We start from the raw sequence: 26,494 nt of genomic DNA, 5'->3' as shown, positions 1-26,494 counted from the left end.
TACTCCCTGCTCTTAACAACCCTTCAGCTCACTATCCAGATGGTGGCGTATCTTCACTGAACTTCAGATGCTGGCTGGATGCTGGTGCTTGCTAGCACAGGACGTTAGCTCAAGCGTGGGACTAATTGCTTATCCTGACAGAGGCTGGCTAGTCCAGGAACATCTTTCTTAGACTCCCGCCTCATAATTTGGGCTACGCCCCCAACTTTCACCTTCTGACCAAATGAACAGGCAACTGTGTTCCTTATTCTATTAGGTGGCAGGAACTCACTCAAACTAGCTGCCCTAATTTACCCCCAGGTTATAATTGTGGCAAGAGGGTGGCTTAGCCAAAGCCAGTCTTTTGTTTTGCCTTGAAGAAAATATGGAAAGCAATCTTTTAGTGGAGATGGAAGTGGGAGAGAACTGCCTTCAAGATCCAGTCCCTAACTTGGAACAGCTGTGGAAAGGAGGAACACTTGCTCGGGAATGCAAGGGCAGGAGAAAAGGTAAGAGGCAGAAACAGGAAGGAGGTTTACACAGTACACGACCACACACATTCACTTCAAGTTTTATTTTGCCTCTTGTATGGTCTTCAGATGGTTTTACAGTTCGTTTTCTACAGGAACTGAGCTGTGATCTAAACAATCAATGGAATACCACCCAACCGTAATAAATAGTCGTAACAACAGAAGATAGATAGCATAGCACTGAACAATCCTAGCGGCGTGGACATGTTTCATAGTTAGCTCTGTGACCAGAACACCAGCCAAACTTATTAAAAGCCAAGATAAAGCTGCAGCAAACTTGCTAAAAATCCTGATTCCACAGGATGACGACCATGGAATGAATCCTCCAGATAAAATGCTAGAACTGTCCACTAGTGTACAAAATGTACTTAAAAACCAAATGACATTAAGCCGTTTTAAACAGTATCTTGTAGCGATCTTCCCTTCATCTCAGCCCTTGAAAACGCAAACTTGGTTCCCCTCGTCCAACATACCTTACATATCCTGCTATCAATTGCAGGTTTCTAACCCTGAATGTGAAGAGGCCTCCTTTGTTCATCTCACCCATTCACACTCACAGGCTTTGGTTGAAAGTCACTAAGTACAATGCTTTACAAGACTCTCTTTTCAAAGCCCACACTGATGGAAATCTATGAAAGAAAATATGTTTTAAATTTCCTTCTCCTTGACCCTCCCCGCTCTCAGCTCAAAGTTAAACTGCTGATACAAAACTGCAGGGAAGCAAGATAACAAAATACTGTTAACCATCTATGGAGAAGCCAGCCAGCCATGATTAAAAAAATGAATCCTGCAGAGATTACCTGCTAGCCTCATGCTCAGAACCCTTAAACACACCAAATCTAAATTAAAATACTTGAAAGCTTTCAGAACCTGTGGTTAAAGGAAAGAGAAAAGGGTAACCGTAAGTCATTGGTTAAAGTGTGCTCATTCTTTTAAATTTGATATAAACATGCAAGAACTAAAGACTCTGATTTAATAAAACCAGTAGTAACAGGTCTTGAAATTAAAGGACAACTGACCTGTGCGCAAATGGGATCAATCAGTCCCTGAACCCTACTTGCCAGAAGTCAAAACTAACATTTCACATGCTGACCTGAATTGAGGTTAATTTCCAGAAGTGACGGCACTTTGCAACAGACTGAGTCCCATGAAGTTAGACTCTGGTACCCAAAGTGGTCATGGCCTAGCCCTAGGTGGGAGGCACTTCGAAAATAATAAAACTTCTAAAAAAACAAAGACAAAAGTAAAGAAAATACACTTTCCACTGATTTACATATTCAAAGTGCCACCTTGAATCACACCCTTTCATTTTCAAAAGGAAAATTACAAAAACAGTAAACACAAAGGATAGTCAGGTTACAGCTAGTTTAGTTTATATACAAAATAATTTACAAGTTTGTCACTTTTAGGCTTTTGCCACAAACAACTGCACATTTGTCCCTACAAAGCACAATATGCCTGAACCAATAATGGTCACGAGACAACTGGCCAAGGCTTTACAAAAAGCAGAAAAACCGCCCAAATTGAAATCATTTATTCAGCTTAAACTATGCCATAACCATCCCACTCAGACTCTCCACCCTGAAGCCTCTGAAACCAAATCTTTCTCATCTTTGCCATGTCCCCAAAGAATGAGGTACATTTCATTTAATAAGCCAAGGAGGATGACAAATGATTTTGATTACTCTTAGGTAAGAAATGCAACCACACTGGATGCAGAAAACAGTGCTGACTACATTTATTGAAGACCCCCTCCCTATAAGCCCACGTAAGAGGTCTCAGCACCTAACACAAGACCCAATAAGGAGGCCCACATCTTTCATACAGGATTTACAGCAATACTATCTTTTTCCAACCAGCGAGTAGTCTCTAAGCATGATGAGTGAGTTTTACATAGTCCTCTTTGTTTCCAATCTGAATTAGCCGATCTGTTGCCGCTCCAGAGGCTGAGCTGTATGAAGACCCCAACCACCACCCACCAGGTGAAGTGAAGAGACTTCCCAACAGTTCATAGTGCCAACAAACGTCACAGGCTCCGACCAAGTATAACCACATCCTTTGGAAATCCTTCCATTTTTGCAATTTCAAAACAGCCTAACTTGCTGTAAAATTCCAAAATTCTTTTATCATCAGGTCTCACTTCACAGAAAGCCCCTCGAGAGCCTAGGGGGGAAAAAAAAATCAAAATATAAATGTCACTTAATTCGTAGAATTATGAATATGAATTGTAATTAATCTCTAATATATTTCAAAAATATCATAGTACTGGCTTATCTATACCAGCCTCTAAATTTCATACTTTTTAAAATTTATATCAAAAGTCAATACTTATATTCATCAATACTGCAGTGATAACTACCTTAAAGTGATGGATATGTTAACTAGCTTTAATATGGTGATTATTTCACAATGTATTTCAAGTCATCAAATTGTACACCTTAAATATATACAATTCTTAATTGTCAAATATACTTCAAAAATTTTTTTTTTGCATGGTAACACTCTTCCCCAGAAAGAAAATCTTTTGGCACAGAGGTTGTAAGAAACCTCAAGGCAAAGGATACCTCTGTTGAATGTTATAATATATTTATGTAAAGTATCTTTGAGGGACCCACAGGGCAGAGACTATTCCAGCCTATGCCGCAAGCCAATACAACCAGAATGTGTTTTATATGTTAAAGACATGCCTCATACACCTGCATGATTCAGTTCCAAGCACAACAGTGAGAATTATACTTTCATCGAACAGAGCTGTTTAAATTATCCCACAAAGGGGACACCACTGAATCAAATGATATAAAGATGCAACAAAAGTGCATCCTCACACATCAAGAACCCTCTAATTAGTGCTCAACAAGCTGCCCATTTTTGTATTGCCAAAGGCTAAAAAGTTGTTTTTGTTTTTTTTACAACTTTAAAAGGTTGTTTAAAAAAAGAACATGCAAGGCTTCCCTGGTGGCGCAGTGGTTGAGAGTCTGCCTGCCGATGCAGGGGACACGGGTTCGTGCCCCGGTCCGGGAAGATCCCACATGCCGCGGAGCGGCTAGGCCCGTGAGCCATGGCCACTGAGCCTGTGCGTCCGGAGCCTGTGCTCCGCAACGGGAGAGGCCACAACAGTGAGAGGCCCACGTACCGCAAAACAAACAAACAAAAAACATGCAATGGAACACTGTATGTTGCCTTTTTAAAGCCTAGAATACTCAATATCTGGCCCTTTACAGAAAAAGTTTTCATACCACTAAGGTACAGCAAAGTATTTTTGAAGGTTTAAGTAACAAACTCAAAAAACATCAGCAACTCTGCATTCCTAAATGAAGTCTTCCCGAGGTTCGTTTAATTTTCAACTATCATTTTTTATAAGTTTCCTAGCAAAATAAACGTACACTTCTCATTTAATTGGGGCTCAAAAATAAGCATTCATAGTGTAAAAGAGCAGTATTTTTCAATGATTAATACACATCCAATTCTTGCAGCACTAATAATTCAGAAGCAAAACCATAAATGGTGGAGAAGGGAATGTAAATTCACTTCTTTCTTTTTATCCTAAAATAGAGTCCTGTCCCCACATAACCCAAATACCAGCAACTCTACAAATATGTACTCACCATTAGCCTTCAGTGAAGACAGGAGGCAAGCCATCATGCTTTTGGCTACACTTGGATCAGTTACTTTTTTGTGAATATCCATCTTTATCAGAGAAGGGAAGTTGGCAAGGAAAGTTTCTGGCAACACTTCCTGCTCTTCATGGAAACTCAACATAATTTTCTGTAAAATTTAGGAAGAATCTCTTGACTTTCAGTAGCTACTCATTATGAATCCATATATCCCAACTACAGAACTCAGTAACAGGAAAAGGAAAGCAATATTCAATAACTCTTCTGGTAATTATAAAATTACCACATGCAGAATTAATTAGCTTATAATTCTAGCTGAAGCGTTTTTATTTTTTTAAAAGTTTGTTTAAATGTAATGTGGTATACTGGATTGGATCCTGGAACAGATAAAGGACATTAGTGGAAAAACTGGTAAGTAAGGTGAGGAGTTTATAGCAATGTACCAAAGTTGGTTTCTCAGACTTAGGACAAATGTAGAAAATGGGTGAAGGGTATACTGGAACTCTGTATTATCTTTGTAACTTCTGTACATCTAAAATTATTCTAAGTAAAAAATAAATAATTCAAAATAAAACAATTTTTTAAAAGTTTGTATTGCACAAAAATGTGAATGTTTTTAACACTACTGAACTGTGCACTAAAAAAATATGGTTAAAACAGTAAATTTTATGTTATGTATGCTTTACCACAATTTTTACAAAAAGGTTTATAAGAGACACACTGGTTTTTCTTCATAGGTTCCTATGCTGAGAACTGTCACATATGGAAAAGCAACACATCAACAGCTCAATCACTAGCATGCTGCAGTCATGTCGATGAAATCCCAAGTAAGGGAGCCTACTCCAACCCAGCCTCCTATTACATAGAGACAATGTCACAAATACGAGTCCAAGTATATTCTCTAAAAGTATTCATTGAAAATAAAAATTATCCTCAAGAAGAAACTATTTTTAAAGTTCATTCCTATTAGTTTTTAATTACCATGAGAAATGCATTATTGAGAAAGTAAGTTAGCTTCATTAGCACACAAATGAGAGATTTTTAATTACCTAAACTTGCCCTGAGTACCCAAAGAAGAGACCATAACATCCTTAAGTTTGGTGCTTCAAAACAGAAAGGGAGGGAGAAAGAAGGTTCTTTAATTGTCTATGTTGTGCTTTTACTTGAGAAAGTATTACAACAACGCTTCCAAATCAAAAACCGTAGAGAACAGTGGAAAATACCATGCTAATAAGAATAAGCCCTAAGGATTCTTCTCTGTAAGAAATTTAGTAAGCACTGGGATTTTAAGATATATCTGCTTGCTTTTTTAATAAGTATTTTATTTTCTAAAAAACTACCATTGTATAATTCTAAATCTGTGTATTACCTCAGCCTCAGAGAGTTCTTTGTCACCATTTGGTTTGGTATACTTCTCCTGCATGAAGGGAATCCAGGAAATTTTACATTTTTTAATGAAGGGGGTCACATCTACAGTGCCCAGGGCATAACCACATATGCCATCTTCATCTTCTAGGACAAAACAGTAATCCAGGCTGAGGGAAAGCAGCCCTCCTACTAACCTGCTCACAAGAAAAGAGACCAGAGTGAGTTAAGTTACTAACACAAAACATTAGAATTCAGTGATGTAACGCCCAATATACTCGAATGACAATGCGTGGAAACTACATTCGATGTAAATACAAACTGAAAATATACACATATTAATGCTCAGATTTTATTACAACTAAAGTAGGACTTCTAAAAAACTCTATTTCCAGTCAGCACCTCCCCTCAACCTGATAAACCTGGCTATGAAATGTCTACTCCCAAATCCAACAAATCAGAATACTTCATCACATACTTGTCTCCAATAAGGTCAGGCTGACTTTGAAAAGGTAAACCGACTCCATCGTCATACATTTCTCTGCAAATCTTGTACACGGAAGCCTGAAAATATAATCTAGTTAAGCAACACATCAAGAAAAATGGCAACAGAATTTAACAATATGACTCATAAGTCAGAATGGACTTCTAGAAGAGGGAGTAACAAAACGTTTGGCTTGTCATAAATATCACCTCTGCTTTGTTAAATAGAGATTTATTGAGTCATATTTGTAAAGCTAGTAGAAAACAGCATGGTTATAGTAAACAGTGAGAATTGCTTTGCAGGGGATAGTTTTAGACAGTAAGTAGTAGATTCAAAATCCAGCAAACTATGAGGCTGAGTCTCTCTCAGTTTTCTATACATCCCAAATGTTTAAAACATGTTATTGTCTTTAAGCAGGCATGCTTTTTATTTCTATAGCTGATTATCAAGCAGCCTGTAAGCACTTCACAACTGAAAACTGCAGAAAATATATAGGAGAGAATCAGCTGAGAACAACTGATCATTCAGACATCGTTCAGTAATTCCAACTGTGAATACATTTCATCTGTTTTTTGTTTTTTTTAAAGAACTGACACGAGATGTTGAGTCTAAACTCCTTCAGCTCTTCTTTAAACATCCCATGTTCAATGTTTTAGTTAAACTTTCTCCATCTAAAGTTTTAAGACACAAAACTGATTCTTTTAACCAGGGAGTTCAAAGGAAAGGATTAAGTGTTCACCATAACCATACACCAAGTTGACAGGTAGATGATTACCTCATCTTTAGGAAAGTATGGTCTGATAGTATAAACTTTGGAGGTCGGAGTCAGTGGGGGTGGTTGAAAAAAGAGGTCATTTGCCCCATCAATTGGCAGCAAACGCTGTGGGAAGAAAAAAAAGGGAGATGATCAGTGTTGGGAAGATATTTACTTTTAATGAGTGTGCACTGCAGATTACCAACTTAACATTAACTGGCTACTGCAGGCAGACCTAAAGAAGAGGGGTGTGCTATGCTTTACTAATAAAAACACCTCTTTGCTGGGGGAGGGGAGTGCTTCTGAATAGAAATTACCCAAACTGAGTTACATAGCTTTAGTGACATACTACTGGGGATTTAAATATACAGTAAAAAAAAAATTCTATTCCAATTATGACAAATCTATCTTTTAAACCAATCTTATATAGACCATCTCTCACTAAAAGATGGCAGAACAGACTGTCAGGAGGAGAGGTTTGGTCTGAAGAGGGTTATCTGTCCAGGAGACGCTTTATCCCCAAAGCAATGCGCTTCAGTTTGCTGTGCGCAGCAGAGCACCTGTTGGGGGGAGAAAAGTAGAGCACCTGAAAGTCCATGAACAAATTCCGAAACCAAATAAACTTCATATTTTGTTCAAATTTTCATTCCTGGACTGTTCTTTCAAGTATTACTTATAAAATAATTGGGAAAATATCCAAAAGCCCTTTCACTGTTCATTTGCATAATCATTCATCCTTTTTGCTCATGGAGTTTCCACTGGCAGACAAGCATGCGCGCATTGTGCATTGCGGGCGCAGATTAAAATGCTGTGCGACCTGCAAAGAAACAATGTGAAGTGTATACCTAGAGCCGCTGCGCTTCGCAGGCGCGGGGGGGAATTGGCAGCATCTCCTTCAGAAATTACTGCGAAAGAGGAGGAAAATTTGATTTAAAATCCAGCTATGTAACTAATTGAATTTGGGACTAGAAAGCCTTCGGCAGACCAATCCTTCCAGCCATCTGATGCGCAACATAAGGTTTCTCATAAGACAAAGAAAACGTCAATTCAGTTGTGAATTCATATTGATACCTGGAACTCTCCTGCTAGACCACCTCTAAAGGCCCAGGGTTCTTGGTCTCCAATTAAGAACTGTGCTGAAGAATGACTACGACACCCTGTTGAGATCAGATCCAAGCGGAGAACGTTACGAGAAAGGGGATTTCCTGGGGTCTCAAACGTCCAACAAACTAACAAACACTTTGTGGAAACAGCTCTCTAACAATAATCCAGGGTTTCAGGACAAGGCTGTGATAATAATTTTTTTTAATTTGTAATGGAATTTCAATACTGATGTTCCTTCCTCTGATCAATGAATAATCATTCTTCTAGTGAAAGAGTTCTACCCTTTCTTAAATTATTGGAAGGAAAAAGTGTCAAGTTTGTCTGGGTCACACTTATATATTCCCTAGGTACAGCTGTAAAAATCAAGGCAGCTGCTTGCTCTGTAGCAAAATTACAGTAACTTTAAAGTTAAGTGAAGTGAGATTGATGAGACATTTTATTATCACAGCCCATGAAGGAATTAAACTTGTCTGAAGTCACATTTTACATTTTGAGGAAGGGTACAGGGAAGGGAAAAAGGGGGAAAAAGGGGTTAATCTTGTCAGAAAACTAAGGTCAGCAGAATAAGTAAAAGAAATTATTCAGTAAGTTGACAATGAAACACAATGAGTACTTTTTCTTTTTTTTCTGACAAGGACAATCCAAATTCAGACTTGGCTAGTAACAGTATCAGTCTGACAGATTCTGAGAACTAAGGAGAGCCAATTGATGCTCCTAATTTGTCCACAGCTAAAACGTACTTTCCTTGAAAGTATGACAGTATCTGGCTCCTCTGATCAACCACTATCATCTTTGCAGTGCACTTAGCTCACACATGGAGTGGCAAGCTTTGAGGCCCAAAAGTCAGCATTTAAGGTCACCACTTAACCAACTCCACAGGCAATAAAGGAAGCTAATAATAAGAGATAATTAAAAGCAAATTATAATTGCCTTCCATAGGCAATAAAGGAAGCTAATAAGATAATTAAAAGATAATTTGGAGGCCAAATCAAAATCACCTGCCTAGTCTTCTGACAAGATAAAGCAGCGCAATATAGTTCTTTTCCAATTGAAGACAGCATTCTACCTCCTGTTCAAGTTAACAGTCTCATCAGTACAATACACAGTGTGCTAGTCAGACAGTCCCAAAGCAAACCAATTTTTTTGTTGACAATTCAGGCCCATTAAGAGATTATATCCAGGGTTGTCATTTTTCAGGGGTAGGGGTACTTAAAAATATATATATATAATGTAATATTTGTAAAATAAATATGAAATAGGGGGTCAAAATTTAGGTTATGAAGAGAACCTGCCCCATTCCATAGCTCAGTGTAAACTTACACTGCAGGAAAAAACTACACGTCTCAAACTTTAAGATGAGCCAATTTCCCCTACCCCCCACTTTGAGACTACAACATAACTAGCACTTCCAACTATTACAATAAAAAGCTGCATGTACGAAGAGCTGTATAAATGAAAACATGGTTAATGCCTCAGTCGCTGCGCAAACGTGACTTCAGTTCATGCCTACTGCCCTTAAATCTACCTGAGCTACCTCACAGAACCTTTTAAGTTAAACTAATTAATCATGACGCGCTGTGAACATCTGCCGCTGTCCATCCAATAGTAGTAGAACTTGTGCTGAGGATTCTCCCATCTGTACACAATGGGGAAGAAGATAATAGAAGTCGTTAGTAATCAAAAGTACTGCATAGCCACATTCTTTAAAGGACTGAATGCCAGCTGGACTGGAGACTAGAGGAAAAGAAAGGGTACTAATCAGTAACTCCCTGAAATTACTGTAGAACCATGAAAATACTCTCTTTGTCGTGAGCTGTTGTAAAGCTATGTGGATGCCTAGATGATTATTTAAAGCTTCTAAGATGCTCTGACCTTGAGACTGTACAACAGCTATATACAATCTGGGAAAGCTGCCCCCATAACTGCACAGTACAGAGGTAAAGCCTGAGAGGAAAAAGCAGCAATACTGTATATAATCAAGAATCTTTAGTAATTCTTGAATTAAAAGCTGAGTATCAAATGTTTTAAGCAACACTTTCTCAAACTTAATAATCCGGATTACAGGTTCGAAACTTAAGAACTTCAATCCCTATAAGGGTTAATTTTATCCTCTTGGCCAAAAGCCTGGAAGGCAAATGCCATCATCCAACAATCAATACAGAGGTTTTTCCTAAGCCTAAGGGCAGACGTGTATCATAGAGAAGAGGTATCTTGGAGCCTTTTAACAGGAGGAGGTCAAAATTCTCTTTTACCTGTTGTGCTACATATACAGGAACCCAAAATTCTCTATTTTCTTTTTCCCCAATTCATTTATTCATTTTTTATTTTTGGCCGTGCCTCATGGCTTGCGGGTAGTGCCCGGACTAGAGATCGAGCCCATGCCCCCTGCAATGGAAGCGTGGAATCCTAACCACTGGACAGTCAGGGAATTCCCTCTACTTTCAAATTAACAATGAGAGACTCTATTTTTAGCTGCTAATTAGTTGTATCACAGGAAAAATTTCTTTTTATATTTAAGAGTCCAAAAATATATATGCAGAAAGTGAGAAATCTCTTTGCTACTACTCCTGAGTTACTCTAAGCTCACCGTGTTTCACACTTCTATTTCACAGCCAAGAGTATGTAACCCATCATAGTATTTGTGACTACTATGAAAACTATGACATGTCAGTTAGCCTTGCTGCCTGCTGTGTGCTATGCATAAGTCCATTAGATATTCCTTATAGCTGGATTGAAAACCTGGAAATGAAATGAGATCCCTGGAGAAACTTGGCCATGCTGGTGCTTTTTACCAAGTTTGAAAATTAAAAAAAAAAAAAAAAAAAAAAATCACTGTTTTCCAAAGAGAAGCCCATTTAATGAAGCAGAGTTTTCAGGGCATTGCAATTTTTATCCCCTGCTAAAACCAATTACTTGGTAGAGACATAAAGAAAAAGCTCTGTGAAATAATACCAAGTAGCACCAGAATAGCCTACCACTAAAGCTCGCATGCGCACAGGGCTGGGAGGATGGCTTCCTCTTTCCAGGCCCCCTTAGGTCATTTCGGCAATTGTTCTGTTAAACACAGCATTGATGTCATCAAGACACAGCAAGCAGCAGAGAGCTTACAGAGTCACAATTCATAGTGTCTCATCTCCAAATCAGATAAAAGTGGTATACATGGTTCCATCCAGGAAGCATTCAGTCAGAGCAAGTTAAAGTCAGTACTTTCTAACACATTTTCAAGATATTTATGCTGAATTAGCCCAAGGGAGAAAAATCAACGTGCTCGGTATATTTACTGAGGCTTGCACCTCAAGTCTGTAACAATGGGTACACCTTTGAAATCTAGGCAAAGAATTTAAACTCCCTATATGTTTTTCTCCCTGTGGGATAATGTCTTTTTTTTTTTAAGGGACAATGTATCTGAGGAGAAGAGATTACTCCTGGAATACCTACCTAACCACTGTACAAAAGACTTCACCATAGACATTATACTCTTGATATCCCAAACATAGGAGTACATGTCATAAAGGATTGTCCTGTTGGCACAATTGGAGAGCCGAGTGAACATGCCCATCACTAGTCCGCACATCTCTTCAAACTTGGCTGCCCGCGACCGCCATTCTTCAATCTATTGAGGATCAATAAAAACACTCAAAAAATTGAAAGTTTAACAACAATCTAAAACACAGTTTATAAACTAAGCTGTTTATGTTATCAGGTACCTGCAAATTTATACTAAACATTAAAGAATCAATGGGCTTAAACTTTTAAAGACAAACAATAAAAGTTTGTCTCCCCAAACTGACAAATATTCCTAATATAATCAATTTTGACTTTCCTTCATTCTTAGCTACTATAAGGTCAAACTAAGAAACTGTATATATCAGATTCAGCAGAGTCCGTACCTACTTTACAGAACACATTCTAAGATGTGGTCAATTCTCATTTAAGACCTCCCCTGTATCAACAGCATGGGGACCATCCAGGCCAGAGAAACAGGTAAATTAAGCATACTCACTTTTTCAGAGTCTTTTCCTTTACAATTGACACTGACAACACTGCTATTTGCTCGAAGCCACTGGAACTCCCGTAACATCTGTGCTCCTTTGGGTCCATGCTCATAAGGAAGGTAGAATAGGTCAGCAAGTAACTGCAAATCCTCCAGAGTTACTGGTTCTGCAGTGTACAAAGGCTTCTCATTTGGACCAGGCACAAACTGCTCCTTGTTTGTCTGTTCATCAGTCTGCATCGGGGCAATATCACTAATGCAATCTTCCTGCATAGACATCTCTGGAGATTTTGATTCAGCTATGCTCTCTTTATCAGTGTCCATTGGTTTCAATTCCTCTGCCATTTTAGCTTCAACAATTTCAGTTAGTATTTGATTGTCATTCTTGTGGTCTGTCTCTTCCTGTTTTTCCACTACCATGTCCATGGGTTCCTCATCTGGCTGTTTCTTTTCTTCTTCCTTGGTCAGAGCTGTAGGCTCACCACTCAAGGCTGCTCCCTGGCTCATAATGGGCTCCTGGTAAACGGTTGTAACTACAGTTGTGGCATTTAAAGAGGGTGCTGCAACTAGAGGAGTCCCATCTACTACATTTGCTTTAGCCCCACTGTGTGCAACTTGCCTACCTATAAAAACAAATTGCCAGAGATAATCAGAATTAGAAACAGAACAAATTAGATCTAGAGAAATGTTTTCTTCTTACCATATCTCTAACTAAGAGCCTCAATTTGAGATTCCAAATAATTTGAGCCCCAAGAAAGTACAATTTCTCTAAACCACTGGGAGGTGGGGAAGGGAAGAGAGGAGGGGAAACACAGATCATAAACATGCCAACACCTATTACTTTCTTCTCTTTTGAAGCTCTGTATTTAAAAACTACTTCAAAAAAAGATATTTTAAAAACAAATTAGCAGGCTTCCCTAATGGCGCAGTGGTTGAGAATCTGCCTGCCAATGCAGGGGACACGGGTCCGATCCCTGGTCCGGGAAGATCCCACATGCTGCGGAGCAGCTAAAGCCCGTGCGCCACAACTACTGAGCCTGCGCTCTAGAGCCCGTGAGCCACAACTACTGAGCCCGCGTGCCACAACTACTGAAGCCCACGCGCCTAGAGCCCGTGCTCCGCAACAAGAGAAGCCACCGCAATGAGAAGCCCGCGCACTGCAACGAAGAGTAGCCCCCGCTCACCACAACTAGAGGAAGCCCACGCGCAGCAACAGAAACCCAACACAGCCAAAAATAAATAAATAAAATAAATTTATATATATATATATTAAAAAACAAATTAGCATTCCATCAAAATAAAAGCTATTTAAGACCAAAAGTAAAATTAAAAAAACCTTATCCTCTAGATTCCTAAATTTCATTTTGCTTGGCAGGCCTATAAGAAGACACATTACAAATGTCCTTTACTTTATGTCGCAAACAATGTGATCCAACCCCCTTACAAAGAAAGGCCAAACTCACTGCTGTACTGATGAGGTACGCCAAACTCCTGCAACCATTCTGTTAAAGCTAACTTTAGAGCCATCTGTGGACTATAGAGTACATCAGTTTCTATATCTTCATCACTGCCTTCATTTTCTAACTTTATCTGGATCGACACAGTACTGTCTTCACTATCAGCTGCAAAAAAGAGAGAAAGAGCACAAAAACAGTTTTCATTACAAAACACTAATTGTTACAGTAAACCCAGAGAAGCAAAGAACTGGAACAAGAACAAACCTTAAGCATAATATGCAAACACAACCAAGACCCTTCACTGAACCACTTCACCCAGAATAGTCATCTAAATGCATTGCTAAATGTAAAATTCCAATTGAAATATTAAACATTAACTTTAGAATCACTGGACAAGGCAGTCATAAATGTCCACTTATTATCAATTATTGGGAATGCAAGGTTAAAGGCACTATACTTCCCATAAAGAAGATTCCCTACCCTTCAGGGGTTTATAACTTAAAAAGGCAAATAATTATGAAAAAATAATGGGCACATTAATAAATGCATTGAGGGGAGAAGAGAAAATTGATAGAGAGCCCACATATGAGCACAGATAATAAGCATATAAAAGAACCAGGATAGCGGTAGAAAAAATTAAGTCTGAACTCTCTTTGGCTTGGTATTCAAATCCCACTATTCTTAGCTTTCCTTCTTATTCCCCTGCACACAGGCCAGTCTGGCTAATGTCCACTAGTCGTTAACATGCTTCATGCTCTGCCTTAAAAGAGGTAGATACTAACAGCCATGTATACAGAGAGGACTGAGATTATATCCCTAACTCTGTGTTTTTTACTGGGGAGAGGGGGTGACAATGACTGAGTCTTGAAGGGAAGCATTAATTCAATAAACAGAACTGGAAGTAGGGGTACAGAACTGAGAAACAGAACACAACTTTCAACTACATACCACTAAGCACCATAATGTGACATTTCAATACCCCGCAATGGGCCAAAATTCAGGTAACTTGAAATTTTCAGAGTCTAGTATTTTCATCTCTAGCCCACCAACCCTTTAATGCCCTGCAGACTTTACTCATACTTCGACCCAGTGTAAGTAACTCCTCCTCTATGAAATCATTTACCAGCACTTTTGCTTAGCAGAAGTTATCACTGCCTCCTGTGTTCCCCCTAGCACTCTGTAGATAATTATCTCAGCACTTATCATTCTATAGTACAGTTGCCTATCTGCTTTATCTAACACCAGACTAAATTCTTTCAAAGTAGGGACTATTTTAGTCTTTGCAACCTTAGTGTCTGATATATAGGTGTTTAAATGTTAGTGAATAAACAACTAGTCAGCATTCTCCTACTTGGAACTCAATTAGGAATTTTTCATAAATAAAAATCAGTAAGCCAATGTCTAAAATGAGAAAATGTCTCATAAATGTAAGCTGAACTTAAATTATATATTAAGTAACTCAGAGAATATTTAGCCATCTAAAATACACCATTTAATAAAATCACCTGAAAACACAAATTCAATCAGAATTATTCAAGGGATAACAGGAACACTAAAAGACTACCTTGTCTAGTTACTCAGACTTGAAAGGCTAAGACACATTTTAAAAACAAAGAACTGAGGCCAAGAAGTTATTAAGTAACTTGTGCAAAGGCAGTCCAAGCAGCCCTTTTTCTATCATATACAACTCATTCACAGGACTAAACAACACCTTAAAAAAATCCTCTTAAATCTTGATGACAAAAGAATGCATACTTGCCAATGGTTCTACTTAATCCCAACTCTCCTCCCAAAGTCAAGAATTAAGTCATCTACTTACTCATCACTACATCTTTCCTCACTCCATTCATGTTTGACTTGTACCAGGTGGCAAGGGTGTGGATAGCAACATAGTTGGCTTCAAATTCACAATTTGGATTAGTCAAGACTCCTTTTAACCGCGGGATCAGTTCTGTAGATCTTCCTTTGTATGGGCCCAGAAATAGTCTCTTCTGATCATAATCATTAGCATGAATGTTATCCCAGATTACTGGAGCTCTCTTAATAATCTTAGAAACCTCTTCAATGGACTCTACTGGAATTTCTTTAGAAACAACTTTGGGACCTAGAAATAATGACCACCATTTATTAAGACTCTCACACAAGACAGTGGCATGGACATATATACACTACCAAACGTAAAATAGATAGCTAGCGGGAAGCAGCCGCATAGCACAGGGGAGATCACCTCGGTGCTTTGTGACCACCTAGAGGGGTGGGTAGGGAGGGTGGGAGGGAGGGAGAGGGAAGAGATATGGGGATATATGTATACATATAGCTGATTCACTTTGTTATAAAGCAGAAACTAACACACCATTGTAAAACAATTATACTCCAATAAAGATGTTTTAATAAATTAATAAATTAAATAAATAAATAAATCCTCAGAGGAAATTTTTTTAAAACAAAAACAACAAAAAGATTTTTTAATCTTTTAAACAAAAACAACAACAAAAAAAGCTGAGCCTTAACCAGAACATTTTGTTTTAATTCTCTTTCTTTTACAAAGTACACATTCTTCACTTAGTATTAAAAATATCTTTGAGGTTTTATAAAGCAGAAACTAACACACCATTGTAAAGCAATTATACTCCAATACAGATGTTAAAAAAAAAACTTTGAGGATTTTTCAGTGAGTCTGAGTATCAGTTACTGGTAAACAATAGATCTGTAGGGATCTGGGCTAACAGGTATTGGTCTCAGCACTAGGAGAATGCTGTATTTTATAAAATGAAAGCTGTAATGCTGGATTGACAGTTAGTAATCGATGAGCTGTATTAGCTTTCATTCTAAGAATTAAGGGCAGAAATCCTCCCAGGGTTTAGGTTAATTAGACTTTGTCTAATTGAGGATATATTATAATGGTAAAAAATGGTTAACATGGAAATTTCTTTCTTACTGATGTATCACTTTGCAGAAAGTTACCCAAACCTTAAATATTCCTACCTTTTAACCACTAATTCTATTTCTGAGAATCTGACCTGAGGAAATGTAGGGCAAGGGGAATAAAGCTGAGTAAAAGGACATATTGCTGTGTTATTTTAAAAAGAAAAATTGTTATGAAATATAACAAAGGAAAATAATTATATGCAGTATATTTTGAAGAACCATGTATGAGAGTCTTTTTTTTTTTTTTTTTTGCGGTACGTGGGCCTCTCACTGTTGTGGCCTCTCCTGTTGCGGAGCACAGGCTCCGGATGCGCAGGCTCAGCGGCCATGGCTCACGGGCCCAGCCGCTCCGCGGCATGTGGGATCTTCCCGGACTGGGGCACGAACCCGTGTCCCCTGCATCGGCAGGCGGACTCTCAACCACTGCGCCACCAGGGAAGCCCAAGGCTCAGCTTTTTAAAAGTATCCAATTAGGGGCTTCCCTGGTGGCGCAGTGGTTGAGAATTCACCTGACAAAGCAGGTTTGAGCCCTGATCCGGGAAGATCCCACATGCCACAGAGCAACTAAGCCCATGCGCCACAACTACTGAGCCTGCGCTCTAGAGCCTGAGAGCCACAACTACTGAAGCCCACGCACCTAGAGCCTGTGCTCCGCAACAACAGAAACCACCGTGAGAAGCCCGCACACTGCAACAAAGTGCAGCCCCCCCCTTGCCGCAATTAGAGAAAGCCCGCATGCAGCAACCAAGACCCAACATAGCCAAAAATAAAAAATAAAAATAAACTTTAAAAATAAATAAAAGTATCCAATTAACCAGAACAACCAACTCCCAAGGTCCTAGTTAATTAAAAGTTTTACTGTCTAAATCTTTTAAGACTTACCTGTCCACAACACCTCAATTCCAGGTAGGAGCTTTTCACCCACAGTCCTTAAGTAAGGAGACTGAGACACATTTGGATAACAGAAAGTGCCACAATATTCTGAATGTAGGGGGAAAAATTAATCAGTAAAACAGTCAGGAGTGAAATGGTCATGAGTTTTTGAATAGGGATAAAAATGTCTACCAATTCTAAATTATTTTCATCCAAATGATAAAAGGCCTCCATGTTACGTCCCAAAAGAAGTAAACTCAAGTGGGTAGTTCATTTATGACTCAACTTAAAAAAAAAAAAAGAATCAAATCATAAAATCTGATATTCTTCCTCTAGTATTAGGACAGATCAATCCTTATGGTCCTATGGTCACCAGAAATACAAGTTTACTAAAGAAATAATTAGAATTTTTAGCATTTTCTACATAATTCTGAATTGCCTACATTTCTCAGTTACAATAAGAGGCCAAATAGACTGGATTCATAATATCATAATAGAAAGAATGCAATATTAGGCTCCTGGCTATTAGTACTCAACTACAATTGATTATAATTTGCAGTGAATTAAGTAATTACCAAGTATGATCTTATTAAACACTGAGTATTCACATAGTATCAGACCACTGAGATAAGGTTCATGGCTCACAATACTCTTAAGACAGACATATACACAGTTAAATAAATCAGTCTAAAATTTCTTAGAACTTTTTTAACTCTTCCTGAACAAGAAGTCAAAACTAGGGAAGTTTTCTTATAGGCTGAATTTTGAGAGGCAAAAAAAGAGAAAAAACATTTTCAATGGAAGGAACCAGGGAGAGATGAGAGGGGGAAAAAAAGAAAAAGGGAGAAAAAATTATTAAGCTTTCTATGCTGACTACTGGAAGTTAAGAGCCCAGATGGGAGTGGGAGGAATGAAAAGGGATACAGATATGCAAGGGCAGAAAAAAGGAACAAGTAGGAGGATATGAGAAGTGACTAAGTTAAAAGCAATGTAAATTTGATTTTTTCTAGCTTTCATTTTTATAATACTATCCCCTCCTCTAATCCTGAACATGTAATGTTCATATACTTCTAGTACCAAAAAAAACCATAAAATCTTTTGCCTATTCAGTTGTCATTTATTAATTCCTAAAATCTCTCCAATTTAAGATGTGCAGAAATATCTTCTAGAAAAAGAATTCCTACCTTTATATACCAAAGGGAGAGGGGACAACACAATAAAGCCCATACATGGTCTTTTGAAAGTTATATATTTCAAGAAGACTAGTTAAATATAAAGCTATTATATACAATACCTGTGGGACAGAAGAGGAAAGTTTCTGGCTCTCCCAGGTACTGATAAATTTCATTTGTGATGGAGACCTGGGCATGGGCAAAAGAACTGAATACCTCTTTGTCAGCTGCACACATATTATGGTCAATATCATCAAAAAGCAAGGCAAATGACCTGCATCCAAACTGAGAAACCTAGGAAAAGAAAAAAAAAAAATAAGATGCTTTACCAGCTCATCTTACAGAGTAAAAAACACAGGATTTCAAATATTAAAGTATATACTTAATAGTTATACTTAAAAGTCAAATATTTTCCTTAGTACAATGTTCAATGCCAAGCCACTGCCTTTATATTTTCTATGTTAAACAGCTAGACAGTTTTGGGACCCATTTTTTCATTTGGGTTTGAATGCAATATGCCAGTATGTCTAACAAAGCTTCTATAATGCAGCTTATCCTTCTACCTCCTTCACTGCCAACTATAGAAAACCAAACAGAAAAAAAAAAAAAAACCGTGAACAATAAATAAACTCTAAGACATGACAAACCCAAGTCACCTGTTCCAATCAAGATACACTGATGCTAATTAATTTCTTTGCACATTTGCACATAAATCTAGGCCATCAATCAGAAAGACCAACATAGTACAATATGATCAAATAGGTAAATAACCTTTTAAAAGCTTATTCACAGAAATTTAACTACTTTAAATTTTTTTTTTTTTTTGGCCGTACCACACGGCTTGTGGGATCTTAGTTCCCCGAAAAGAGACTGAACCTGGCCCCAGCAATGAAAGCACCAAGTCCTAATCCCTGGACCGCCAGGAACCTCCCAAACTACTTTAAATTTTTTACCAGCCATTTTAATGCCACCAATAATATATATATATATATATTTTTTTTTTTTTTAAAGGCCACACTGCGTGGCATGCGGGATTTCTTAGTTCCCTGACCAGGGATCGAACCTGCACCCCGTGCACTGGAAGCACAGAGTTGTCACCATTGGACCGCCAGGGAAATCCAATATAAACTTTTGCTTAAAGAAACATATATAGGGGACATCCCTAGCGGTCCAGTGGTGAAGACTCCGCACTTCCAATGCAGGGGGTGTGGGTTCGATCCCTGGTACGGAACTAAGATCCCGCATACCACATGGCCAAAAAAAAAGAAAAAAGAAACATATATATATTTTAAAAATCAGCACACTTACTTTACCAAAAAACATGTGCAGCTTTTATGTTAAGTAGAATTTAGACTCCAATCAGGTTCACCAACAGCTTACACGTTTACCTAGTTTTTCTTCTCATTTTGGGAAACTAGCCAACCATGTCCAAACTGAATTACATCTCTTGTCCATATAACTGAGTGAACCCCTATTTCTATAACCTCACTCAGAAATTCAGTCAGGCACCCAACAGAGTTTCTGGAAATGTGACTCTGGACCACTCAGAATTTCCTGGAATCTGAGGTAAGTCTCCACCTCAAGTCTATATTAAGAATCTCTGGGAATGGAGCCCATAAGAACCCTTTTAAGCATCACTTCTAAGCACTGTTTTAAGGCAGTTCTTATGCAAACTTAAGTTTGAGACGCAATGGTACCTCCAGTAAAGCTCTTTTGACTCACTTTAGAAAACATTCCTCTTATCAAAAAAGTTAAAGTAAAAAAATTTGTACGGAAACAAAGAAGTACTATGAATTTGGTTTCCTTTTTACATCATAAAAGCAACTCAGAAAACTTTTAGTTTCATGTACTGATTCAGGGAAAAATAATGAAAAAGTAAGGAAATTACCTGGTCCAGTTTGCGTTTCAATGTAGATACTTCCTTGGGGTTAGAAAAGGTAATATCCAATCCAGGTGAGATAGCATAGATGAACTCTATCTCATATTCCCGTGCAGCAGAGATGAGAGTCATAAGTTGCTCTAAAGAATAGAGTCCATGATTTAAGAAAGCACCACAAAAACTAAAAGAGGCTTCACCTTCCAACTGAAGGTTATTTTCTCCAATTTTCAATGAGTCAAGGAAAAAAAAAAGTCCCTTAAGTTCTACAAAATTGTCAGGTCCAATGTGACAATACGTAATGGCACAAACCTGATGAGATTTAACGTCACCCTGAACTCAATAAAAGCATTGCCATTTCTCAAAAATACTGAATTAAGCATCAATTCTCTTACTGAATACAAAACATTTTTATTTCCTATAGTATTTCAGAGGTATGCTTTTGTTTTTGCTGTCTCTGTACAACTGGAATTCCTAAATAAATACATCTACATATGGCAACTTTATAATTTGGAAAAAAAGAAAAAATGTGTTCTTAAGAACCCGGGTTAAGTGATGGCCTTAACAATCTTGACATCTTTGTAACTACAAGAAAAATATTCATCACAGTTTTAAGTCTCTAAAATGTGAAAGACAATTTTCCTAAGTAAATTGACATTCCATAATGTCATAATTCCATAATTCCTAAGTAAATTGACTATTCCATACCACAGGATATATCTTTAAGTAACTTTCAGTGGTATCTCAAAATAGTCATTTGACTATATTTTGATCATATTAAATTTCATTACCAGCATCACAAGAAAATAATCAAGTTGAAGACACTTAAGTTATATAGAGTAGTAAACAACAACACTAGATCGAGTTTTAATTGCTCTTCATATTTTAAGAAAACTTTCTGCCTTCAGTGCCTTGACTGGGCTCTGTAACCAGATATCTTGTTAGCTACCATTTAATTCAAGGTATGAAAATGTTCCCCCATTCACTCAAGTCCCCAAAGAAAAGCACCACTTGTCTAATTTACTTCTCTTATTTATGAACTTTATGTAACTAACTCGACATAAGAACACATGTAACAAGGATAGTTCAGGATGGCTTTTCACTTCAGTATAGGCCCAGACTAAGGTGAGGCCCTTCTTCATTTTAAATAAAGACAGGACCAGTAACAGAAATCAAGTGGTCAAGACCAAGCCATACTTGAGCCTGAAGCAAAAGGATCAGTAGTACTAACCCTATCTTTATTTAAAATTTTGGTATTTTGTTCGTGGATTTTTTGCATTAGTTCTGGTTTAAAAAATGGATAATAAAGTATTATTTAACTTGATTACTGATTTTTGGAGTCCTTTAAAATTTGCACTGCCGGCAGGCCCCTCACTTGCCTTGCCCTAGGCCTAGCCCTGCTTCAGCACCTCTTTGTCTAATGGCCCACTGTTTAGTCCACTGGCAGAAGTTAAAAAGCACAATTTGTGACCACAGAACAGGTGAAGTCAGACTGGCATACCTGTAAATCACACCATGGCTACACATTGTTAGAGTTACTCTTTCAATATGCACTAACACACAGAGTAACCATATAAAAGAAAACTACCTACAAAGTGAAAGTGGAATACTTAATTCTTGTACAACTACATTTAAAATTTAGCTGTTTTCTTCATGTACTCAGAATTTATGGATTAAAAAGAAAAAGATTACCAGCTTCCTCCACTGAATACATCTCTCGCCAAAACATCCTATGTTTGTAGTCATCTTTTGGAGCATACAGATATGTATTTAATTCCCATTTCTGGAGCCTTAAGAGGAGAAAAAATTACATGTATATAAACAGGCAACATGTATAACCTGTAAATCTCACTTTTTTTCCTTTTCTTGGAGCAGCTCCGTCTCTTAAAAAGCTAATATTCTGGGGCAGTAGCTTTTAACTTTTTTGTAATCCAGTGGAGTTGTAAAAAATTAAATATTATAAGGAATGTCAACATATTATAAACAGTCTTAAATAAAAATACAACAGTTCTGAGTAAGACAGATGAGCCCAAAACCTATCCAGCTTTCCCAGGAAAGTTTGAGAACCACCGCCTTAGGTGAAGAAGAGGAAAAAGACCAAGGTAAAGTAACTTCTGCAACTGAGAAATCATCAAACTGCACCTGGCCTATTCAGTGTATTTCCTCAAACAAAAGGAAATGTTAAAAAAAAAAAAAAAAGGAAATGTTAATTAAGACTCTCCTTCACATAATAAAAAAATTACCTTCTAAAGAGTTCTTTTCTCTGCTCCATAACCCATGGTCTTCCATAAAATCCTAGATCCAAAGTAAGAATGAAATTATAAGAATGTGATAAACTATCTACTGAGAAAAGCAGGTTACAATACATACAATACCACTTTGTAAAAAATATGTACAATATACAAAGATCTGAAGGATGTTTAGTAAAACATTAAGGTATTTTGGGGTGATATTTTACAGTGATTTTAATTCCCTTTTTGCTTAGGTAAATTTTCTGATTTTTCTACCATGAACACATTATTTATGTGATAAAGTCATCTAAAAATAACTAAACATCATCTCTTTTCACTGCCAAAAAAGACTAAATATATTTAAATCTAACTTTTAAAAAGATTATCTCAATCTTACAGTGGGGAAAGGGGAAGCAAAGTAACCACAAACTGCTAATAATAACAATTACTACCTAGAAGGGGAGTTAAACCACTTTTAGAGGGGGAAGGGGTGAAAACAAGTAAGGTAGGGAAAAAACCAGGGACAGAATTAGAAAAGAATCTGATTCATCTAATTTTATGATGGCTTTTTTTTTTTTTTTTGGTTCCCAAAATTATAAAAGGGACCCAAAAAATGCCTTAAACTACACTCAACAAATTCAACATTGGAACTGGCCCAAACAGGAAACTCTCAAGCAATCTCAATTCCAGAGCAAATGTATATGAACAACTGAAAATTCAAGAACGTGACTCACTCCAGAGTATCCTAGATGGGGGCAAAGCAATAGTAATGCACACTGCAAGAAACAGAACTGCAGAATGATGACTTAAGTAGTGGTATAAGCACCAAACTGGTATTTTGAGCTGTGGCTTGTGCTAATCACACCTTACAGCTTGCCTAACCTTTATTTTCCACCTGCCTCAGTCTAATCATCTGCAAGAGATAAGGACAACCTCCCAGGAGTATCATAAAAATGGTTCAAATTGTGTTTTGAACACATAATGTTCCTTACATACACACACACACACAGAAACTAACTCAAAAACCAAAATTTCTGAACAGTAATAAGCTCCACTCTAGATAGAATGGTTACTCTGCACCACAAAGACAATGACAGGCCAAAGAAAAATTCGTTACATACTAATACATGAAACTGTGGCACTTTCAATCTGGACAATTCAATGGTTACTCTCTTACAGGTGATTTAAAGTATTAGGTAAATTTCACAAGTCTTTATAGCTTTCCTACAACACTCTGCATTATCATTTTTCTCTTAAGTAGTAGGCATTAAACTTTCCTTTAGAGCTGCTTCAACATGAAAAAAAATTTGTTTTTTCAAGTGACTAACACTTTAATCTTCAGGAATCCTAACTTTGCTCTTTCAGAGTAAGGTTCATGGTTTTAGTTAATTGCCACCGCAAAGAGGAAGCAGTGCTGTTACACATGAGTTAAAATCAACAAAGTTCTGTCCATAGAACGTGCAACACTATTCACTTCATTAAACTGAACCTAAAATGAACTGGGGGCTTTGGTGATTATGATGTGTCAGTGCAGTTCATACTTGGTTTAAAAAAAAGTCTTAAAAAAAAAAAAGAATTAACACTCAGGGTAGATGTTTTTAGCAAAACTTTTGTTTCACTTTTATATATGTATACATATTATATATGTGTGTGCGTTTGTTGGATTGTGATGTAAAATGTACTTTTTAGATCAAAAAAGTTTGCAGGCCACTGTAGTTAAATTATACTGGCAAATAAAAGCACAAATTAACCTCAAAAATAATAAATAAATAAATAAATAAAATCAACAAAGGTTTGTGAGGGAAAGAAAAGCAAAACAAACACCAAAAAAATATCAGGTGCTCAGTCACCAAGAAAACATACTAGGGAATTGGAAGGAGAAAAAATGACAGATAAGACAATTCTAAGTAAACTAGTTCCCTTTTAATACTATTCTGAAAAACAAACCAACTGATCTAAACCACAACTAACTTTTCTCCATAATTACTGAAGGTGTAATGGACAGGCAAGTTTCCTTAGATTCACTTTAGTCTAGCTCTAAAATTTCTAATCCCCCAGCACTCCTTTCCCACCCTCCACCCCAAGATCTTACATAACAAAGCACAGATTCTAGCTCTATATATACATCAATGGATAAATCAAACAAAGCAATCATGTTTTCATAAACACTGACTCCAGTCAAATACACAGGCAGTTTTCCATTCTGTTTTCCCGAAAATTCTGCAAGACAGTTAACTTTGCTGAATCGTTTCATTCCTTATGGTAGCTGCCAATTAGTCTGTTCTCTCCTACAATCAAACTTTATCTAATATAGCATAACCACCACCCATCTTTCAAATGAATACTCCGTGAGTACCAAAGCTCTCAACCAAGAGGAAAATCCTTCTTTCCTTTTCCACATCTTTCTGTTTTTTCCATAAAGACCAGTATTTTCTACAGTGTTACTCCTATGCACACCACATATAGGGGAGAACTAATAAAGTATACAGCTAAGAAACCCTGGGTCAGCCAAAATACTTCAGAAAGTTCAAATACATGCTGTACTCCAGGAAAGAGCAATAATGAAACTGATTCATGCTTAGCTTAGAATGCACAGCCGAACATTTGTTCATTACATTCATGAACTGTGATACAATCTTCTGGTCATTTTCCCCAACCACCAAAAAAGTCCATCATTCCTTTTAAATGGAAATGGGAAGGAAGTGAGAAGGGAACTTTTACACCTCTTCTGCAGTCACTAAAATTCCGTATCTCAGATACTATTAAAGTCAAAGCTTCATCCCTCAGAGACAAGGCAGAGTGGTTGGCAAAGGGCAATTTTCTAGGCTGCAAATCAATCTTCAAAGGGTGGGGGGTTCGGGACTGGCCAGCAAAAAAACAAACAAAAACACAAGTACAAACAAAAAAACACAAGAACAAACAAAAATTCTAAGCAAAAAGGAATTTGTAAAACTGTAAGACGACAGTGCTTCTCTTCACTCCAGGAATACAACTAGCACACCTGTACGGGTAGTCTTTTTTCTAAAGGGTGGGGACAACAAAACTACACACCTCTCTCCATTTGAACACAAACCACCCTAGAGAACAACATACCAAGGTACAAAGACGTAAAACTCAGAGTCTAAGACTAGGCTCCTTACACCGCTTCCATTGGAGCATGCCTGGCTCCAAGCCCGAGGCGGGTGGGGTCAGGCTTGTTAATAGCCAGGAGGGAATTCGACGCCGTTTCAGAACGCGAAAAAAGACCTGCCCATCCTCTCGCCTCTTCCCTCATTTCAGCAGGGTCAAATTTCAGACCCAAGGGAATAACCCCCTTTTAGAGCCCCCTGCCCCCGCAAAAAGGAAAGAACGTATTACTACTGGGGTGGAGAGGGAGTGAGGACGCTCTTGCCCAGCCCGCGCCACAACGCTCACCTTCCACCACGCCACAGAGGAACCTCCGAGCCCCTCCTGCCGCCCCGGCCACCGCTGCTCCCCCGGCCCCGGCTGGGTTGTCTTCTCCAGGGGCTGGAGCTGCCTGCGGCTCCAACGATGCGCCCGCGGAGGCGGCAGGGTTGGAGTTGAGCTCGCTCTCCCGCTCCTCCAGCGCCGCCTGGCTCTCCTTCTGCACCATCCTCCTGCCCCCGGCCGCCGCCACCTCTGCAGATCTTCCTCGGCCTCCGTCCGTAGGGCCGCCGGCCCGGAGAGCCCCAGAAAGGGCCTCGGCTTTAAGCGCGCGCCCCTCCGCTCTTTCCCCTCCCCCTCTGCCCTTCCCCCTCCCTCTCCGCAGGGACCCTAATGCCCGGATGAGAAGGGCGGCGGCACCAGCGCGAGCCCTTTGTCAGCCGCAGCCTCAGCCTTAGCTGGGGAGCCGGAAGCCTAAGCAGAGAGCGAGGCTGCGACCTCTCGTTCCCTGGAGGCAGATGGCCAAGGCTCCTTTTCTCGTTCTCAGTTAGCTTCTGCTGCCCTTCCGATAATCCTCGTACTCCCGCTGCCTCCTCCCGAAGCTCCTGGATCTCCTCTGCAGCTGCCCCTACCTCCCGCTTCCTGTTTATCCGCAGTGCGCCTGCGCCGGAGACCGGCTCAGACCGGTCCCCTCAACCCGACTCCCCCGCCTTCTTTTGGGCCAGCCTATTGAGCTTCATTCGGTAGGG

General features: G+C 38.5%; 1 protein-coding gene across 2 annotated transcripts; it reads right to left on the bottom strand.

Annotated features, from left to right (window-relative positions):
• Nucleotides 1-411: 411 nt before the first annotated feature.
• Nucleotides 412-26,494, bottom strand: OGA (O-GlcNAcase). 2 transcript variants are annotated; one of them, XM_079899649.1, is made up of 16 exons: nt 25,776-26,494; nt 22,374-22,425; nt 21,823-21,920; nt 20,143-20,273; nt 18,377-18,548; nt 17,092-17,190; nt 15,097-15,385; nt 13,288-13,439; nt 11,834-12,447; nt 11,269-11,443; nt 7,798-7,883; nt 6,748-6,852; nt 5,967-6,052; nt 5,493-5,685; nt 4,115-4,274; nt 412-2,672 (listed from the first exon to the last, which is right to left on the bottom strand). In XM_079899649.1, exons 1-16 carry the CDS (start codon nt 25,972-25,974, stop codon nt 2,536-2,538), a joined length of 2,748 nt encoding a protein of 915 aa, XP_079755775.1. In that variant the 5' UTR covers nt 25,975-26,494; the 3' UTR covers nt 412-2,535. The 2 variants fall into 2 exon arrangements, with proteins under 2 accessions (XP_079755775.1, XP_079755774.1); XM_079899648.1 differs by having other exon boundaries at nt 417-2,672; nt 13,288-13,446; nt 15,101-15,385.

This window comes from Stenella coeruleoalba (genome assembly GCF_951394435.1).
Source record: "Stenella coeruleoalba genome assembly, chromosome: 16".
Classification (NCBI taxonomy): Eukaryota; Metazoa; Chordata; class Mammalia; order Artiodactyla; family Delphinidae; genus Stenella; species Stenella coeruleoalba.
Note: the sequence above shows the minus strand (reverse complement) of the source record. Positions and strands in the feature narration are given on the sequence as shown.

Bases quoted from the DNA above. Each gene is read 5' to 3' on its own strand.
- OGA (XM_079899648.1), bottom strand. From the start codon at position 25,974: ATGGTGCAGAAGGAGAGCCAGGCGGCGCTGGAGGAGCGGGAGAGCGAG. The intron at 15,386-17,091 runs GTAAGTCTTAAA...CATTATTTCTAG, and splicing joins AATTGAGGTGTTGTGGACAG to GTCCCAAAGTTGTTTCTAAA. The intron at 11,444-11,833 runs GTGAGTATGCTT...GATCCTCAATAG, and splicing joins AAGGAAAAGACTCTGAAAAA to ATTGAAGAATGGCGGTCGCG.